We start from the raw sequence: 18,132 nt of genomic DNA on the forward strand, positions 1-18,132 counted from the left end.
ATATTATTAGTATATACTGTATATGTTTATTTATAGGATTCTTTTAAATTAGTATGAATTCTGCAGAATCAAATGAAAGCACACAAGAAAACGTAACTTGTGCTATTTAGATAACTCAAGGTTGATGAAAGAAATTTAGCACTCTCCATTTTTAAATTAATACTTTGCCTCAAGAAATCCCTTTATATTAACAAGAAAATGTTGTCTAAAATGTTCTGCCTTTATGGTTAATTCTTGGTTTGTTTAGCTAAGGCCATACCATTTTAAACCAGATTGCAAATGACTTCACTGTTCAAAAGAAGCCATTTTTTTGGCAATATTAAAAAAGGGGGAAAGGCAAAATAAAAAAAATCTAATAAAAAACCCAGTTTGCTCTAGGTTTTCATATTGCATCTTGGGAAAACATCCATATTTTCTTTCCATGGCAAGGGAATAAAACTACCCACAACACATATATTTGGAAAGATGTCTACTTTTTATGACTTAAAAGCAAGTCTATTTGCAGCTTCCATTGGAGTTAATCTAAGGCAAAAAAAAAAAAAAAAAAAAAAAACACTTGATGTGGTTGCTCATCACTGCTGTAGAGAAAGCTATCCGGCTAATTCTCCTCAAGAAGTGCTTGACTAAATAAAAGAGGGCAAAAAGAGCTTTTCATTTTGCCAAGAAGCAGATATTATATTAGCTTCCATTCAGTTTTTAGAGCTGTAGATTAGTGCTCCCACACATGAGGGTTTTAAAAGCCAATATCTACTGTGCCGTTGCTGAGCAACCAATTACCCAAGATTTTCACTTCCTCTTTGAAGGAAGTGATTTTGATTTTTTCTGTTTGCCATTAACGTTATGTTTGTTTTCTCTCAAGGGGACTGTGATGTGTGATGTATGTAAAGATTAAGGTATTTCAGCTTGATGTACAGTGGACATCTGAGAATTAGATCCTGGAGTGCTCAATAAATTATTAAACCTCAGGTAAAGTTGAAAATTAAAGGACAGAGGTGTTTTCTCTGTGTAAGCTGATGCCAGAGCTCTCCAATAGTGCTGTGCTCAGCTGTAACAACACAGAAAAGGGTGGATCGGTGTAAAGAAAATTTCTGGCACTTCTGCCTTTCTATTCCAAAGACACTTATGATTAGAGTAAAGGAAGGAAGAAATGGAAGGGCAGATGTTCTGCAATTTCAACTTTTGCCCTGCAGAAAGCAATTAATGTCTCACAAGCAATTATAAGAGTCTATTTATGTACCCAGATATTGAATAAAACTTATGAAAGGGCATTGAGAAAAAGTACTATGAATGAACACTTTAATTCCAAATAACTATTATGAAATAACAAGTATGCCAGAACAGGGCTGGATATGCACAATACAGAGGTAATGTAAGTCGCTTTGGATAAAAGCGTCTGCCAAATGCATAAATGTAAATGTAATGTTCTGAATGTCAACATCTTGAAATTGTAGATGGCGCTAGAGGTTGTTTATGTTGTAAGGTTTTACCTTATGACCTTTATGTCTGTCTCCATAAAACTGTTGGCTGTAAATACTGTAAACACTCTGAATAAGCTTCTACTAGGAGATACAAGCACAAGGCCATGTAAAGAAGCACAGCAACAGAGCTATGCTCCAGTCATTTAGTTAATAGGTCATAGCTGATAGAATATAATGGTTTTTATGGTATAAAGCAACTATATTGTATATATATTTCCGCACTGGCCGTTGAAAAATCTATATATGCTGACCACTTTTATATGTACACACCTGTCCTTGATATTTGCATTTTATCCAATGCTTTGAACAGGAAAAGGTGTTAAGTAAGTGTGCCGTGTCCTAGTATGTCATGCAACATTGTTGTACTTTATGGTCAAATGTAAATCAACTTATCTTGAAATGTGTTGCTAGATTGCAAAGACAAATTTTTGGGGAAAAACACATAGCTATATGAGAAACTTTAATAACAAATAAAAGGCAAAGCACAGCTTAAGCTCACCCCTAGATATGTGTCAAAAGCTAAGTGCCACAACATTATTAAAATACAACTTCCACTAAGTGACAGCATTATATTATTTCTAAAGGCATCGGCAACACAAATAGCAGCTAAAACACTTTAAGTAGTCTTAAATAGTGTCAACAACTAAGAACATGCTTCTTTCCTGGAGCAGAGCTCCTTCTAGTGGTGCTTTAGCAAAGTGCACAATTCACTTTAGACAAGAGGTTGCCCATTAGCACTAATTAAAGCTCAGCTTCCACCCCTCAAACCATCACATTAATTACTTCTTGACAAAAGACAAAACTGGCCCCACGCCAGCAGCTCATGAAAAAAAAAAAGAAAACCCAATAACATAGTACATGGGGCAAACAGGACAGTAATATAGGGAATTAGGCACAGCAGTGCTGCCCTCTAATGGGCAGGAGTCTACAATGAAGTTGCAGCAGGATTGCTCAGACATGACTAAGCAAGCACCCATTGAAGAACACTGGTGTCCTTTCCACCAGTAGAGATTAGATGTCCGTCATCATGGAGAAAGGCAACGTTGGTCACATGGCTGCTATGCCCACCATATGCATGACTGGGGGCCTGAGGATAAAAAGAGGACAGAAAAAAAATGAAACGCTGGACGATCTGATTGAGAAAAACATGGACAATATCACTAGGGCTAGGACCAGGCGCGGCTGGTCTATCCACCTTATTTAGTAACGTGGAAGTAAGCAGCGGCTGCATTTCTGGAGAATGTGTAAAAGTTCCGCTGTTATTGACCACAATGTAAATAAATAGAAGGATAATTATACCAGAATTTAGTGATATAATTTATAAACTATCACAAAACCACAGGATGTACAGCAGAATGATGGCCTGATGTTGGATAATTTTCTAACTTCAGCATTTACAGTAAGAGTAAGTGAATCATTCACTTGTTGCTGTGTGTTGTATTGAAGAGACGGTAATAAAATCTGCTTCTTACTTTACCGAGATCGTGATGATGTTTCTTGTCTCCTTGTAAACCCCCATTCATATGTACCTGCATGACCTACGATGATGCCTTTATTTGTTTATTTCCAAAGGCGATGTTTCATAAGCCATGCTGAATGCGTGATCTGCGTGTCTGTTTACTATGCACCGCTAAGAAAGAGAATGCTCTCTGACAAGAACGGAGGGTAAAATGCGTTTATTAATTTGCAAAGATGAAACAAGATGCAGTTTTGGTGCAAAGAAAGTTAAAGCAGCATTTGCCCAGTGGCTTTCTGCTCTCTGATGGTTGTGTAAAGTTTGTGGAGGCGTGTCAGATGGTGCAGAGGACTGTCCTGTCAGCGCCTGATTTCATTCATTCTGCCTGTGCAACAGTGTATGATAAAACAATGGCAAAATGCGATATACGGTAAAATTATATGCGTACAAAACCAATGAGTTTATGAAAATCATAATTAATGATAATAATATGTGGACATTTATTGCCAGCCTGTAATATAAAGCAGCATAATGTAGTATTTTTGTATCGCTAAAATAGCTGGAAGTGGTCCACATTCAAGGTTGATAATGGCGACGCCCTAGTTTTGCTGCAAAATAAGGTGGATATAGGCAAGTATGGCAGAGCCCGCCTAAATGTATGAACTGCCAACAATGTCATTTGTTTACCTGTAAATGTGTTCAAAATGCTGACATATGCATTCAAAAGCAGGCCTGGTATAAATTTTTATCCTATTTTTAAGTCGTAAAGTAGCTGAAAGCTCCATCGCACAGTGTTTGATATAGATATTCAAGCATGTGGGACAGCAAATCCTGAAATCCACAGCGCCCCTCAGTTTTCCCAATGGAAATCTTGGTCAAATATGGTACTGCAACGAGTCCTCGTTGAGACCCATTGGGGCAGAAATAAATCTGCCCTTTAAATTAGTGCCAAACCAAAGGTAACATTAGTATTAGTGTGCACCAGCAGTATGACAGATTGCGAAAATAGCGAGCACTATCGGTGAACGTGTGTAGCAGCATGTCGTTTCTATTGCAAATTCAAGACAAACTGACCATCAAACAACTTGTTCCAGAAGAGCCAGACATATAAGTTGGCAATCAAAAGATAAGGGTAGATGATAAGACATTGTATGTTTTGTATGATGACAAATTGTATGTCAAAAAGCCATGACTCTTGAAACTTTGTTTTAAATTTTACTTCGATTTAAAACATTATTATCATTATAAAGCATTTAGTTTTTTAGTACTGTGTAAATGGCATGTAGATAGTTCTGTTTCTCTCCCTCTCCTTCATGGTGTTTTTCAACAACACTTAACATTATAAAATAACATTTCAATTTAGATTTTGATCTGCAATAAGTCAAAAAATTAAGATAAATCGTTCTTATTTAGAATATTATAATCAACATTATGTTACTGGCTCAAATAAATTCAAGAATCTCACCCTTGGCTGGGAACAGGGGTTAGAGAACAAGTGCACTTTGCCAAAATCGTCAGCTGAGGCAAGGAGGTTGTTGTCATGTGACCTGCATACAGCATTAATGTCCGTACCATCAGCACCATCTGGCCAGATGCCTAGAAAAAAAAAAAAAAAAAATTAAACACAAAAGCAAAGCAAAAACAAAGAAAAACACAAAACAAATGCAACACGAAAAAAGCAAAAAAAAAAAAAAAAAAACATGTTTGAAAACATGCAGACAACATCACTTCAACATTTCACAGCAGTTTCCAGAATAAATAATTAGATGGATGCTAAAAACTTGGTTTGATGGTTTTAAATTGACTTCATGTGCAAGGCGTGACTCACCAAACACGCTGAAACCCAGCACACAGGTGGAGGTGGCCCACTCTAGGTTACGCACTGCCTCTGCACTAGTTATATGCTTCCCACTGGATGCTTCCCCTTTTTAACAGGACACAAGACACAGGCCGGTAAGACAATAAAATCTGAGCTGCCACAAGTGTATGCTAATAAAACAACTTACAGTATAAGATCTCATAGTCCCCTGAGTTGGTTACAATAAACTGGCTGTCGGTGGACCAGTCGAGGTGAGTGACAAAACTGGAGTGTCCCTACAAATGCAAGGAATAGAATATTAACTGAATGCTACAAGAGTACTATGTAACTGATCTCTTTGGTCATGACTCGTGAATATAGCATGAATCTGCTTTGGAATTAAAACAAAATGTTTGAAAATAAGATGAATTTGTTTGTTTCCTTATAGATCTCACAGTGCATTTGCCAACGCGGCTGTATTTTCTGCCGTTCTCAGTAGCAGAATAGATGTAAACAAAGTTGTCATGGGAACCAACAGCCAGGTAAGCCCCATCTGAGAGAGAGAGAGAAAGAAAGAAAGAAAGAAAGAGGATGCGAGTAGTGATTCCTGGGCACATATTGTATGTTTCATATACTTGACTGAAGTAAGTTTAAAAACAAAAGTCAAGAAACAGTCAGACTGTGAATGAAGGATAAGCCATGACTAAAGGCTCAAAGCAGAAAAAACACTGAACATACCTGGAGAATATTTAACAACTGAGATGATTTCATTCCCATCTGTATGCATAGAGACTACATCCCGTGTGTCAGTGTCCAGCACCAACCACCTAGAATAAGTAACAGGTTTGGGACAATTTATGCAGTCATGAAATTAATCAATACTACATCTTTTAATCTGCAGTTCAGAAGAGAACATTCTAATTGTATTTGTTTCCCTGATTAAAAACGTTTTATAAAAGAAACGACTAGTACTTTTGAAATATGATAAAAAAAAGAATGTAGGCTCACATGAAAAGACGACTTCAGTCATATCAGTAACCTAATAAAAGCTGTTTTATTAGCTGATCATATGACCAGTCGAATACTACTCTCACAACATCTCACTAACCCCTCTATTACTGGATACTCTTATTCCCAGAATAATTTAACCATTACTGACTGAAGACCACTACCACTACAAACAAAAAGTTACTGATTATATCTTTAGGTTTTAATTATTTTGGTTTACATCAGCTGTCAGCTCTTGATGTCACAGGTACAACCTCATTGTGAAGTTCCTATGAGCAACCTTACCTTCCGGTCATGGTGCCCACAGCAAGCACATTGCCACTGGGATGAAAGCTGACAGAACGACCAGGGTCCTGGAGCACCCCCAAACAAAAATGATCAAATGAACATTCAAATGCACATACACAAAGACAAAATTCCAGTCTAAAATATTATTTGGTCCCTAAAGTCAATGTAAACACAATAGACACGTTTCCTTTTCCACAAAAAAATAAATCCTCCACAAATGAGGAGAAAATATTTGTAACATTTTTCCATTTGAAAAGAGTTAGTTGGTGTTCACAATAACCTCAATGGTCTTGCTCCATAGAGGCAGATGGGAGCAGGTGTCCCAGAGATAGACCTGCTTGTCTTGACCACATGTCACAAACTGCTCAGTACTGGGATGCACGTCCAGACCCCACAACTCATCAGTGTGACCCTTTCATAGAGAGAATACATAGAGACCAGGGTTAGAATGGCAACTCTCCATCAAGACATCTAAAGAAAAAATCTAGTATCATCTTTCCATCAATACCTGAACAATAGGTGTGAGGGAACCAGAGAAAGAGCCTTGTAGAATAGCGTTTCGGGTTGTTCCCACAAACAGCTCGTCTTGTTTTCCCTCTGCTAAAGTGCGGACAGGGCCAAAAGCCTCAGGAACCTGATTACGCAGAGGAAATGTTAAGAATCTAATCTGTGCCTCTCGGCTACAACAAGATTTGTACACATTGTTCTAAACTGAGTGTCACTGATGCTGCTAGATCGAATAAATAAGACAAATTCAATGCCTGCAATGCATTTCAGTACTATGATAACATATCCACAATGTTCTTTCAAAACAATAAAATGAATTGCTTCCATATGTCAACTTCAATAGGAGTATGTAATTCCACTCTGCTCTCTGGATTTAATTATGAGAGTTAGGTATTCTTGAATTTCAAAGAATTGTTTTGTAAGAATAAGAAAACAATAATTCTACCTCAATCTCACTCTTTTTGCGGTAATCGTGGTCCCAAAGCAGCACTTTGCGGTCTTTTCCTCCACCGGATACCAGCGTTCCGTCCTTCAGCACACATAGAGAGAAGATCCCACCCTCATGGGCTCCCGAAACCACCTGGCTGATCCTGTTTCCACCTTTAAATCAAAGTTCATCATCAAACCAGATTAACCATAAAGTTAGTGAGTATCTCCACCAACAGCAGTCAAATGTACTGTATGAACTGTTTTGACTGTGCCTGAACATAAACAGAAGGATTACTTACAAATTTCATACATTTCAAACTAACAAACTGGCATCTGGATGAGTTAATCAGAGTAAAGAAACACTTTAAATGTATAATGGCATAATTATTCCCTGACCTTTAGCCCAGATATAGATGTTTCCGCTAGAATCCCCAGTGATTGCATCTCCGTTCTCAGCGAAAGCAACACACAGTACATACTTTGGTTTTTCATGTTTCTGAAATCACACCAAAAAATATTAGTAAAAATAAAAACGGCCAGTTCCATCATTTAATTGTTCACATACTGAAAGTTGGCCTTATTCATGAAACATGAGCTGATAACATTTCTATGTATACCAGTTGTAAACCTATTCCTAAATATGATAATTTATGTAAGAATGAATTTCTAAACACTTTACACAGAAATCCATTCTGCTTGTGATGAGCAGTGTTGGGTAAATTACTTAAAAAGAGCAATCCACTACCAGGGTCGGGAAGTAACGGAATACATATAACGCATTTAAAATACAAAATATAAGTAACTGTATTCCACTAGTTACAATTTAAATAATTGGTAATCAGAATACAGTTACATTCAAAAACTATTTAGATTAATGAAGAGATTACTTTGCATTTTATTGTCATTTGTTCCATTTAATATTTAGTCTATTCACATGGAAAACATTTATACATATAAATGATGCCATCCAAAGTGCATTTGAACAGCGGTGAAACACTTTCTTATGATGTGTTACATTCATACGAGCAGACAGAGAAGTACGTTTGAAGTGAGTTTGGAGCAGCAGAAATAGAAATAAACCTTGTGTAAATTGTCATGTGAACATTTACCTTTATGCTACTCTAATGGAATACATTACAAATGACATTTTACAGCATGTATTCTGTAATCTGTAGTGGAATAAATTGTAAAAGTAACCCTCCGAACCCTGTCCAATTAAAATCACTAAATATCTCTCTAAAATTCTATAATCTGATTACTTCAATCACAGTACTAATTACTTTTAAATTACTTTCTTAAATTCTCCACTCAACAAATTAAAAATAATGTCTGTATTTATTTCTTGTTTATTGTTACACACAAGTCATACACTTAGCACCTCACATTTCTCCTTCGCAATGACTGGCCACGGGGACATAATTCATGTATTCTACATAAATTATATATTAATACATTATAGGGTTATAATAAGCATAACCCTATAATGTACTTAAAAATAAAGTCAGTAACAGTAATCTGATTTCAAGAATTTAAAATGTAATGCATTACACTACATTTTGAATAAAAAAAGTGATTACAGTAACTAAATACTTTGTAATTGGATTACACCCAACACTGGTGATGAGGCCCAATAAGTCCAAAAATAACACTCAATACTGACAGTGTATTGCAGTCAGAATATTACAAGTTAATGATGTAAACCTCAAACAGTCCCTGGCGCTTTGTAAGAGTATTCCCTTCCGTTGTCCAAAAGTTGAGATGAGATTTTCCACAGGTGACAATCAGGTTGGCCTCCATGGGGTGGAAGACAGCACCAAGCACAGAGTCGTTGGAACACTGCAAAGTAAATTTGACAAAATAAGAAAATCTTTGTTTTCCTTGTTAAAATCAGGTTAGTGTTTTCCACCTATCTCTAAAACTAAGTGGCAAAATGTGAGAGCACATCATTCAGAAAGCTTATATGATTTTTGTAAAAACATATGATAAACATCTTAAAAGGAGTGGGAAACATCTGCTGAATGTTGTTCTAACATCTGACAGTTAATGTTTCAGCGTTTTGGAACGTGTTGCAGAAAAATGAAAGCTTTAAATTTAATATGAAACAGCATCTGCAATCCAATTTATTGAGTAAAACAGAGAAAATATGTTGGGTGAGACTTGATTTTATCTGTCAAGAATTTATTGGATGGTGAAATGTAGCCTTGTGGTTTAGAAATAAGAGAACTGGGGGACATCAGCCAAAAAGGAAAGTCGTTTCAGAGAGCAAGTGCATTTTGATTAAAGATTATGAAGACAAATTTTTATTTTATTTGGAATAACATGCACCTATTTTCATTGTCAGTTTTGATATCATGTTGAAATGATATCCTTCAGATATAAATGCACGTCAAACAGACGTCATGTGTTATACTACCAGGGTTTTAAACCACTTTGTCCGTGAACAATCAAATACTTAGGTTCCTGTTATAAGAAACAGTAAGCGTACAGTATAAAAAGACATACTGTAACACACAAACCTCACTTTGCTGGGAAATTGTACAGTTAAGGCCAGCAATACTGCTTTTTATTAACTTAAAGTATAAATCATGCAAGCCGCCCAGTCTCACCTTAACCTCCGCCAGTTGTTTTTCTTTCTGCCAGTCCCAAACAGACAAAATGTGGTCATTTGCATCGTCAACCGCACACAAATGAGCACCACCATTCTGAGAAGGGAGAGATATTAAAGCTATGTAAAACACCATTGTTCATTCAGTAGTATTCAAATACTCATTGTGTATACCCATTTGTGCACTTTTCTTGTATATTTTAGAGCAAATACTAGCAACAATAAACTGCACAGATCATTTATCAAGAATCTAAAATGGTAAGACCCTTACCGACTTGGAGAAGGCAACACAGGTGACAGCGCGGTCGAACACACCCATCCCAATCACATGAAGTGTGTTTAAACTGACAGAGTCCCAGACACGGACATGAGGCTGCAAAGGCTAATGGGAAAAAAGATTAGAAGTTATGTGAACACAATTAGACTTGCACAGATTTGTCTAAGATCTTATCTGATACACATTAGGGATAGTTCTGATTAAATTGCACTGTAAATGGCAATACTAATGTACTTTTAAAGGCAAACTGAATATCTAACATAGACTGAGATAATGAGGAATATACTAGGGATTTGTCTCTGAGTGTCGGTTAAACCCACAAGGTCAACACATTTTTATACTCCTACAGAATGTAAATGTTAACTTTACTTTGCCATCTTTGGATGTTCCAGCAACTTGTCCTGTTGCTACGGTAACCATGTCTGGATGGATGGCCAAACTGCAAACAAAACATTGTCAGGATCAGTGCTTGTCAGAAAAGATTTCCAATCTCTCTCTCCAGGGAAGAGAAAATGAATGCAGTTTGATCCCAGAAAAAGCAGAAGACTGTGACTGATTTGCAGCATAGAGATTTCAAAAGTCAAGAGAGAGCATTCCAGACATCCTTTAGCATATTCAACAGCGTTATTTTAATTCGCAACAAATTCTAATATGCTAGATTTACAACAAATAGCATGATTGCTGTGCTGACGTACTGTTTTGAACTGTTAAAAGAATAGTTTATCCAAAAAAGAAAATACAGACATCATCTACTTGCCTTAAGTGTTTCAAAACTAACTTTCTTGCGTGGAACACAAAAGCAGTTACTTGTAGCTGAATGTTCACATAGCTCTTTTCCATACAATAAAAGTGAATGGTGACCACAACTGTCAAGCAAGATTTTTTTTAACCTAAATTTCAGTCTGTTCCTCACACAAAGCTATTGTTTGTCTTCAGAAGTAATACTGGCTACTTTTAATATGCTTTTATGATGTTTTGTGTCCTTATGGAGCTTGGCAGCCCTGGTCCCATCCACGTTCATTATATAGAAAAGAGCAGATTGGACATACTGCTAAACTTCTCCTTTCAGGAGAATGTTGGATATGTGGGTGAGTAAAGGGTAACAGAATTATATTTTTGAGTAAACTGTATTACAGTATTAATACCATTAGCATTGCCTAGCAGCCAAAAAACAAAGAGAAAACAGAAGGCAAAACAGATTTCGAATCAGATTTTGATTGCAGGTTTATTTGAATATACTGCCAGATTTGCTTATCTTGAAGATAAGAGTCTGTTAACCGAAGGCAGATCTGGCTCTAAAAATGCAAATTTGCTGAGAAACTTGAAACACTTCCTGAGTACATTGGCACTTTTTGTTGCTTGACGGACAGTTGTACAATGTATTTTCTCACTTCGATGATAAGCACATTGATAACACTTATGGACCTTTAAACAATGACCTCGTTTGAGAGTAATCTGCATAAAAGATTGTGTTCCCTGTGTGACATCACAGATTGAAAAATGTATTAATATCCCTCAATAGTTTACTTAGAGACACTGAAGCTGAAGTTCCCATCTTCATATATACAGTACACACACATACAGTATAAACACACACACACACATATAAACAGTACTGTGCAAAAGTCTTAGGCACGTAAGATGTTTCACAAAAGCATTTGTTTTAAGATGGTTATTTATATCTTCAGCTTTAGTGTGTCAATAGGAAATATAAATGTTAAGACTCCCAAACATTACTTTTGCAAATAGAAAAGACTAGAATAGAAGAACATGGAGCCCTGCAACAGATATCATGGTCCCCACAAAGCCCCCCATTGAACATTGTGTCAGTCTGAGATTATAAAGATTCATAAAGAGACAGAAGCAATTGAGACAGCCTAAATAGATAGAAGAACTGTGGCGAATTCTCCAAGAAGCTTGGAACATCGTATCTGCTAACAACCAAGAAAAACTGTGTCCAGGTGTACCTAGGAGAATTGGTTCTGTTTTAAAGACAAAGGTGGTCACACCAAATATTGGTTTAGCTTTGTTTACTGGACTTTGTATGACATTAAGTGATAAATGAAAACTATTTGTCATTATTTTTGAAGACATCGTCACTATGCATCATTTTTCACAAGTGCCTAAAACTTTTGCACAGTACTGTACATGTATATATACACTGGCCCCAAAAAGTATTTGCACTTAAATATATGAATTCCAAATAAGCTTGATAGGTTTAAAAACTAAACTATACTGTTATAAAACAATAGATATACAGTACGGTTTAAAATGAAGACAAAAGTATTTGGACACTTGATAATGGCTTCATTAAAGGTTATCATTCAAGTTTTATGGTATCTAGTTTGCAATTATTTTCTTCACAGAACGTCCTAACAATGTCGGGACATGGAATCAACAAGTTTGAGTTAAAGCTGGGGTGAAAGTTTCCTCCACGTTTCAGCCACCAAAGCTTTCAGTTAATCCACACTAAAACATAGACGATCTGACATTTTCATTTCCATCTTTTCTTTCAACAGTTGGCTGGTATGCTTCGGATTGTTATACTGTTGAAAGAGCCACTTCTTTCTTTTAAATAACTTCTTCACTGATTTTTGCAAGTTCTCATCCAGAATTCCTCTTTACACTTCAGAGTTCATGATTCCATCAATGAACACAAGTTCACCAACACCACTGTAAGAGAATCAGCCCCAGACTTTGACTTTCCACCTCTGTGCTTTACAGTGGCCTTAGTTTATTGTGGCTGAAATTCTTCCCCTGCTTTTCTCCACACAAACACTCTACTTACAGACACATACAGGTTATATTTGGACTCCTTTGACAATAAGACAGTTCTTCAAAATCTGCTGTCCTTCTATGCATGTTCTTTTTGTGAATTTCATCCTGGCTTTTTATTCTTTAAGCTAATTAATCATTTCCTCCTCTGTACCCAAACTCATTGATCCTGTTTCGAATGGTCTGTGAACTAAGTCGTATCTACTAACTTTCATTGATTTCTGATGCAAACATTGCCGTTGTTTCTTGCCTTTTTCTCTTGATTTTACTCACAATTTTCTGTCCAATCTGCTGGCTGTCTTTATTGTTCTAACTGACAAGTCCATCTACTTTCTTTGAGCAAACAAATGATGCTGGACCTTTTCTCCAAACTTATTTCACTGTTCTTAGCCATTTTAACCAACTAGTGTGGCAGCGGTTTTTAGTAGATGCATGAAGTCATTTCCCCTCAAGTTCACACAGGTGTTCTAGCAGAGTAACACCAGGTATAGTTCATCACATTAAGTATGGACATGTTCCACTAACATTTGACAAACAGAGAGTGTCTAAACACTTTTTGCATTAATTGTGAACAATACATATATTGTTTTATCATTTAGAACCTAACAAACTTATTTTTGTAAAATGTTTTGCATTAAAAGTGTAGGATATATAAATGGAATAAAAATGTATTTTTAAGTGCAGCTTAAGTATCCAAATAATTTTTGGGGCCACTGTATATTTTAAACTCTATTTACATAGCAGATGCAGACAGCTCGGCCCAAGTGCTTATAATTTATATATTTACCACTTGACATCATCATTATGGCCCAGATAGTGTCGTTGTTGCTGCTCGTCTACATTGTAGAGCACCACTACAGAAGCATTGAAGTACACAATCTCTCCCGTCGGCAGCAGGTATAGGTTGGAACGGCAGTCTCTGCCCCTATAGCCGTACCTAATGGAGTGTGTTAAGAAATGTAAAGTTTGCCAAGGACTTATGTGCTCTTTAATTAGTGTTGCATTTTCCCACTCTTGCCAGGGGTCAATTTTGTTTCAGTTCAAGCTTTTTAGAAGATGAGCTTAAAGTTAATTGAAAGTCAGTGATGCATTTAATTATTAAACAAACTCACTTCAAAAATGACCTATAATTAATATTCTGCATTGGGTGAATTATTGAAAAACAGACTTCGATCTAGGAGCCTGTCAAACAAGCTTTTAGAGATGCGATCAAATATTTATGTATTTGGATTTGTCTGGTAACAAAGAACAGCATTTAAATTATTCATTAGTAACATTCAGTTTAATAACATTCAAATTTCATGGAAATACAAGGATACACCCATTGAAGCTTTAGCTTTCTTTCTGGCAGCGCCACCTTTTGATCAAGGCTGTAGCTGTCCCTAAGCTGGTCTGGAATATGCATGGTGATTGGACGCCCTCGTAAGAACATCCTCACATAACCATCATCTGTTCAAGAGGGACAGAAACATGAGTGGCAGAAACAGATGCAAGCATTAGACATTTGGTTTGTTAAATGATGATTTTTCAAATCATTGTGGCCCAACGGAGATATCAATGTTCACTTAGAAACCAACATGCCTTTACAAAATGAGCCTCTCTTGGATGCATTGTCAAATTAAATGGTTTTTATCTGTATTGTAGACAATAATCAGATCCAGTCAGACTAATTTATACGAGTCTTTTCCTATTACACAAGGTTATGTGTCTCTCTGCACTAACAACAGTTAAACAAAATAGGCCTAATACATGCATACAGATAAAAAAAAAAAAACATTTCAGAATAGAAAACACTGTATGAAAACTTACCAGCATTGAAGGTGCACTCTTTGGTTTTGCTGAAAGAAAAAGAAAAACAAGCTTTTAATTCATAACTTCATGGACCAAATAGCAAATTTAAGGCAAAAATGGCCCCACAAGTTAAACAAAATGGGAAAGTTTTGTTTGTTTTCTTTGACATTCTTCTTGTGTTTTGTGAGAGGATGACTAATTCAGTGAGCTCAGTCTTTATTTCCGACCCTGCTTTCATATGGCCTTGCTCATTGAGCTGTGCAGTTAAAGTGACAGAAGAAGAGGATCACCCAAAACTGCTATCAACTTCAATACAGGCAGTTTCAGAGCTGTGTGCAGGACACAATCAACAGATTTGGGGGGATGCCAGCACTGGGGTTGACTTTGTTCCAAAAACAACCATGCACTTACACGAACTTGCAAAGAATGTAGATTAAATTAATGAAATAAAGACAAAATGAGGTGCGAAACGAAGTTATGTGTGCATTTTGCATCAGCACACATTTTGTATAAGCTTTTCCTAACCACACACCCTTCCACTTCCTGTGTGCTGATGTAAGACTGGTTTGATTGACAGCTTGTTTCAGACAGCAAAATATACACCACTGATAATTTAGACCTGTCAATCCAGTATTGATATAAGGAATTTGCTGGAAAAGGTGTGTGAAATTCATGTACACTAATGGGGAGTGGGTGAATTGGATAGCAAATATTGTCCTTGGGTTGAAGAACTAACTTTCCCTACAGTGCAGGGCAAAGCAGAGGCTGTTATGTAAAGGAGAGACAGAATAATTGTGGGTGGCATTGAATAGAAAAAGCCCCACAATGCTCTGCTTGTGTCCTGATGATACTGCTGAAGCCATCCAAAACCTTCATTAAAGCAAAGCTTAAACCAAAGCAGTCAACACCAAGACAAGCCTCATCCTTGTGGTGTGGGATGCAAATAACATGACGTTCACACAGAAACATATTACGCCTAACTGTATAAATAAAAACATTTCTATTTGTAAATGGATCTACACGCCTGATTTTAGGCTTATAGATGGCATACAAAATGTTAGCTGACCTGGCAACAAAGCCATTTTCCTATTAGCACATACTGTAAAATTCAATTTGCCACCAATCACTCTAGGTTGTGTACGACACTCAATATAATGCTGTACATTTGTGTACCGCTAATGTGCGGGACCGCAAAGGAATTGAGAGCCTGACTATGCACTCATCCATCCATACCATAGACAGTGCTAGCAAGATATTCCGATTTGACAATGCATGCATTTTATACAGAAAAACAACACACAAGATTTGCATAGTATACACAGTTTAATGGATTAATTAAAATCTTTAAATAAGTAAATCACTGACAGCTTCCATTAAAAACATTTGCATGCATTCAATGGACATGATGTTCTGCAACCATTCCCTTTCCTGCAGCAGAGCACTCACTCCAATTTGCCTTCAAAGCTACATGTGTGTGTGTGTGTTACAGTGGGTGGGTTCCATGTTTAATACATATGGCTTAGTGACAAATCTGCACAGAATGCCAAATAAGCAATTGGCTGAGCCAATTAGTAAAACTTTTGTTTATATATGGCATGCTTCAACTTCTATTGAAGTTGGTAAATCAATAACTATCTTTTGTTTTGACAATACAGACGAGCAATCAAAGCCAGATGAAAACATGCAAGTTTTTGCAAGATGACTCATGCACAAAACCATCAGTGCAATAAGAATAAACAAATAAAACTGGATAAACCATGAAACAGGAAAGTGAACTCTGGATCTAAAAGGTTTAACTTTTACCAATAAGATTGTTTTAACATTTAAGATCTATCCTTTTGAAGTACAAAGAAAAATAAATTTATACCATGAACTCATTCCAGGTGTGCGCACTTTATATATCAACAAAAGTCTGTGGCTGCATTTTCAAAAGGACGCTGCTGAAAACATTGTGTTTGCCTAACTTTGTTTGCTTTGTTGTAGGAAGATGAAACCAACCACTCAATAACCAAACTTACCTACAAAGAAAGCTAACAAAACTTTGTCTTTTGATGGCAAGAAAGAGTTAAACAAAAAGGCTGTTACCTTGTCGACCTCTTCATGGTGTTTTTCCGTTATGTAGTTCAAGAGCTAGCTGGAATTTGCAGAACCGTCAGGCAAAAGACTCAGTTCCTTGTTTGAGTTAACTTCAGCTCTGCAGGAATATAGACCTAACTAGCCAATGACAGAACACTTCCTCACTAAACATGACAGCCCCATTCTGGGTTACCACACCCCCATGTGCTTAATGCAGTAACATCATGCACCCTGTAGTCAAGACTGTTTCAGTGGTGAGCGTGTCAACCAACTGCCTGCACAGAGCTGCCATGCACAAGAGCAAGTTTGGTCTTAACCAATCAGCAAGCCATATATAAAACACTACTATCATGAAGGATTATCTACTGTACAAACACCCTGCAGGTGCTCAGTGGAAAACTTGTTTGAACTAAAAGTTAATCATTTATAAACCTAAAGTTTTCATTTTGTTGTGGTTTAGAGTACCAACAAAGACTTAACATATGGTGACAAGCTTTAATATTTTTCTACTCGGTATTTGGGTACATAAATTACTTTAGGGAAGTTGACATGTCCTGGGCTGTGACATGCAAAACTCTATTTTTTGACTATTGAACTATGAACTACTGAAGGAAAAAAAAGGGAATTAAATTGGTAAAGAAATGATGACCAGTAATAGGGCTTAATGATAAGATACAATTTCCCTTACAGATTCCTACCAATTTTAACCTCAAATCTTTATCTTGATTAAAAAAAAAGTAATGAGTCAACACATTTCTGACCCTGTGCAATGCATTTCACTTGCTTGGCCTGAAACACTATGATAATAATAATAATAATAAAGTATAAACTGATAATACAATTTAACTTAAAGCAGTAAAGTGACTACTGGATTATTTGCTTGTTCAATTTTTAAAGAATATTCCAGGTTCAATACAAATTAAGCTCAATCGACAGCATGTTGCATTATGTTGATTACCACAAAATTTAATTTTGACTTGTCTCTCCTTTTCTTTAAAAAAAGAAGCAAAAATCTGGGTTACAGTCAGGCACTTACAATGAAAGTGAATGGGGTCAATCCATAAACGTTAAAATACTCATTGTTTCAAAAGTATAGCCCAAGATGTAAACAATATGAGGGTTAACACGTTTTCAGTGTGATAAAACCACTTACTGACTTTTTCCTGTGTTAAGTTATAGACATTTTTAAAACGTCATTGCTATGACGACGTAAACAAACCCTAAAACAACTGTAAAAATGACGAATTAAACAACTTTACAGCTCAAATGAAACACAAGTTTTAACAGAAGGATTAAATGTTAGTGCTTTTATAAAATTATAAGCTTCACATTTCTGCCTTTAAACCCTCCAAATATTGGCCCCATTCACTTCCATTGTAAGTGCCTCACTGTAACCTTGATATATTTTTATTTTTTTTAAAGAAAAGGAGGGATGAGTCGAAATTATTTTTTGTGGTAATGAACATTATTTCACAAATGCTGTCAACTGAGCTTAACATGTATTGAACCTGGAATATTCCTTTAATGAGAGTTTTCTAGTAGTGGGAAATGCTGGTGGCTATACAGCTCTGTTAGTATCTCAGTCAATAACACTGCTGTCTACCCTGAATATCAGGTTTACCTTCTATCCTGGAACTCCATGTA

General features: G+C 36.3%; 1 protein-coding gene across 1 annotated transcript; it reads right to left on the minus strand.

Moving 5' to 3' along the window:
* Positions 1-1,279: 1,279 nt before the first annotated feature.
* LOC127422386 (echinoderm microtubule-associated protein-like 2) lies at positions 1,280-16,623 on the minus strand. Its single transcript, XM_051665875.1, has 19 exons — positions 16,498-16,623; positions 14,431-14,459; positions 13,941-14,070; positions 13,409-13,558; positions 10,216-10,285; positions 9,841-9,951; positions 9,571-9,666; positions 8,666-8,800; positions 7,361-7,460; positions 6,981-7,135; positions 6,537-6,662; positions 6,309-6,440; positions 6,026-6,093; positions 5,471-5,559; positions 5,188-5,285; positions 4,941-5,028; positions 4,763-4,858; positions 4,400-4,530; positions 1,280-2,565 (listed from the first exon to the last, which is right to left on the minus strand). Exons 1-19 carry the CDS (start codon positions 16,512-16,514, stop codon positions 2,440-2,442), a joined length of 1,947 nt encoding a protein of 648 aa, XP_051521835.1. The 5' UTR covers positions 16,515-16,623; the 3' UTR covers positions 1,280-2,439.
* Between the last annotated feature and the right edge of the window lie 1,509 nt (positions 16,624-18,132).

This window comes from Myxocyprinus asiaticus, chromosome 31, assembly GCF_019703515.2.
Source record: "Myxocyprinus asiaticus isolate MX2 ecotype Aquarium Trade chromosome 31, UBuf_Myxa_2, whole genome shotgun sequence".
Taxonomy (NCBI): Eukaryota; Metazoa; Chordata; class Actinopteri; order Cypriniformes; family Catostomidae; genus Myxocyprinus; species Myxocyprinus asiaticus.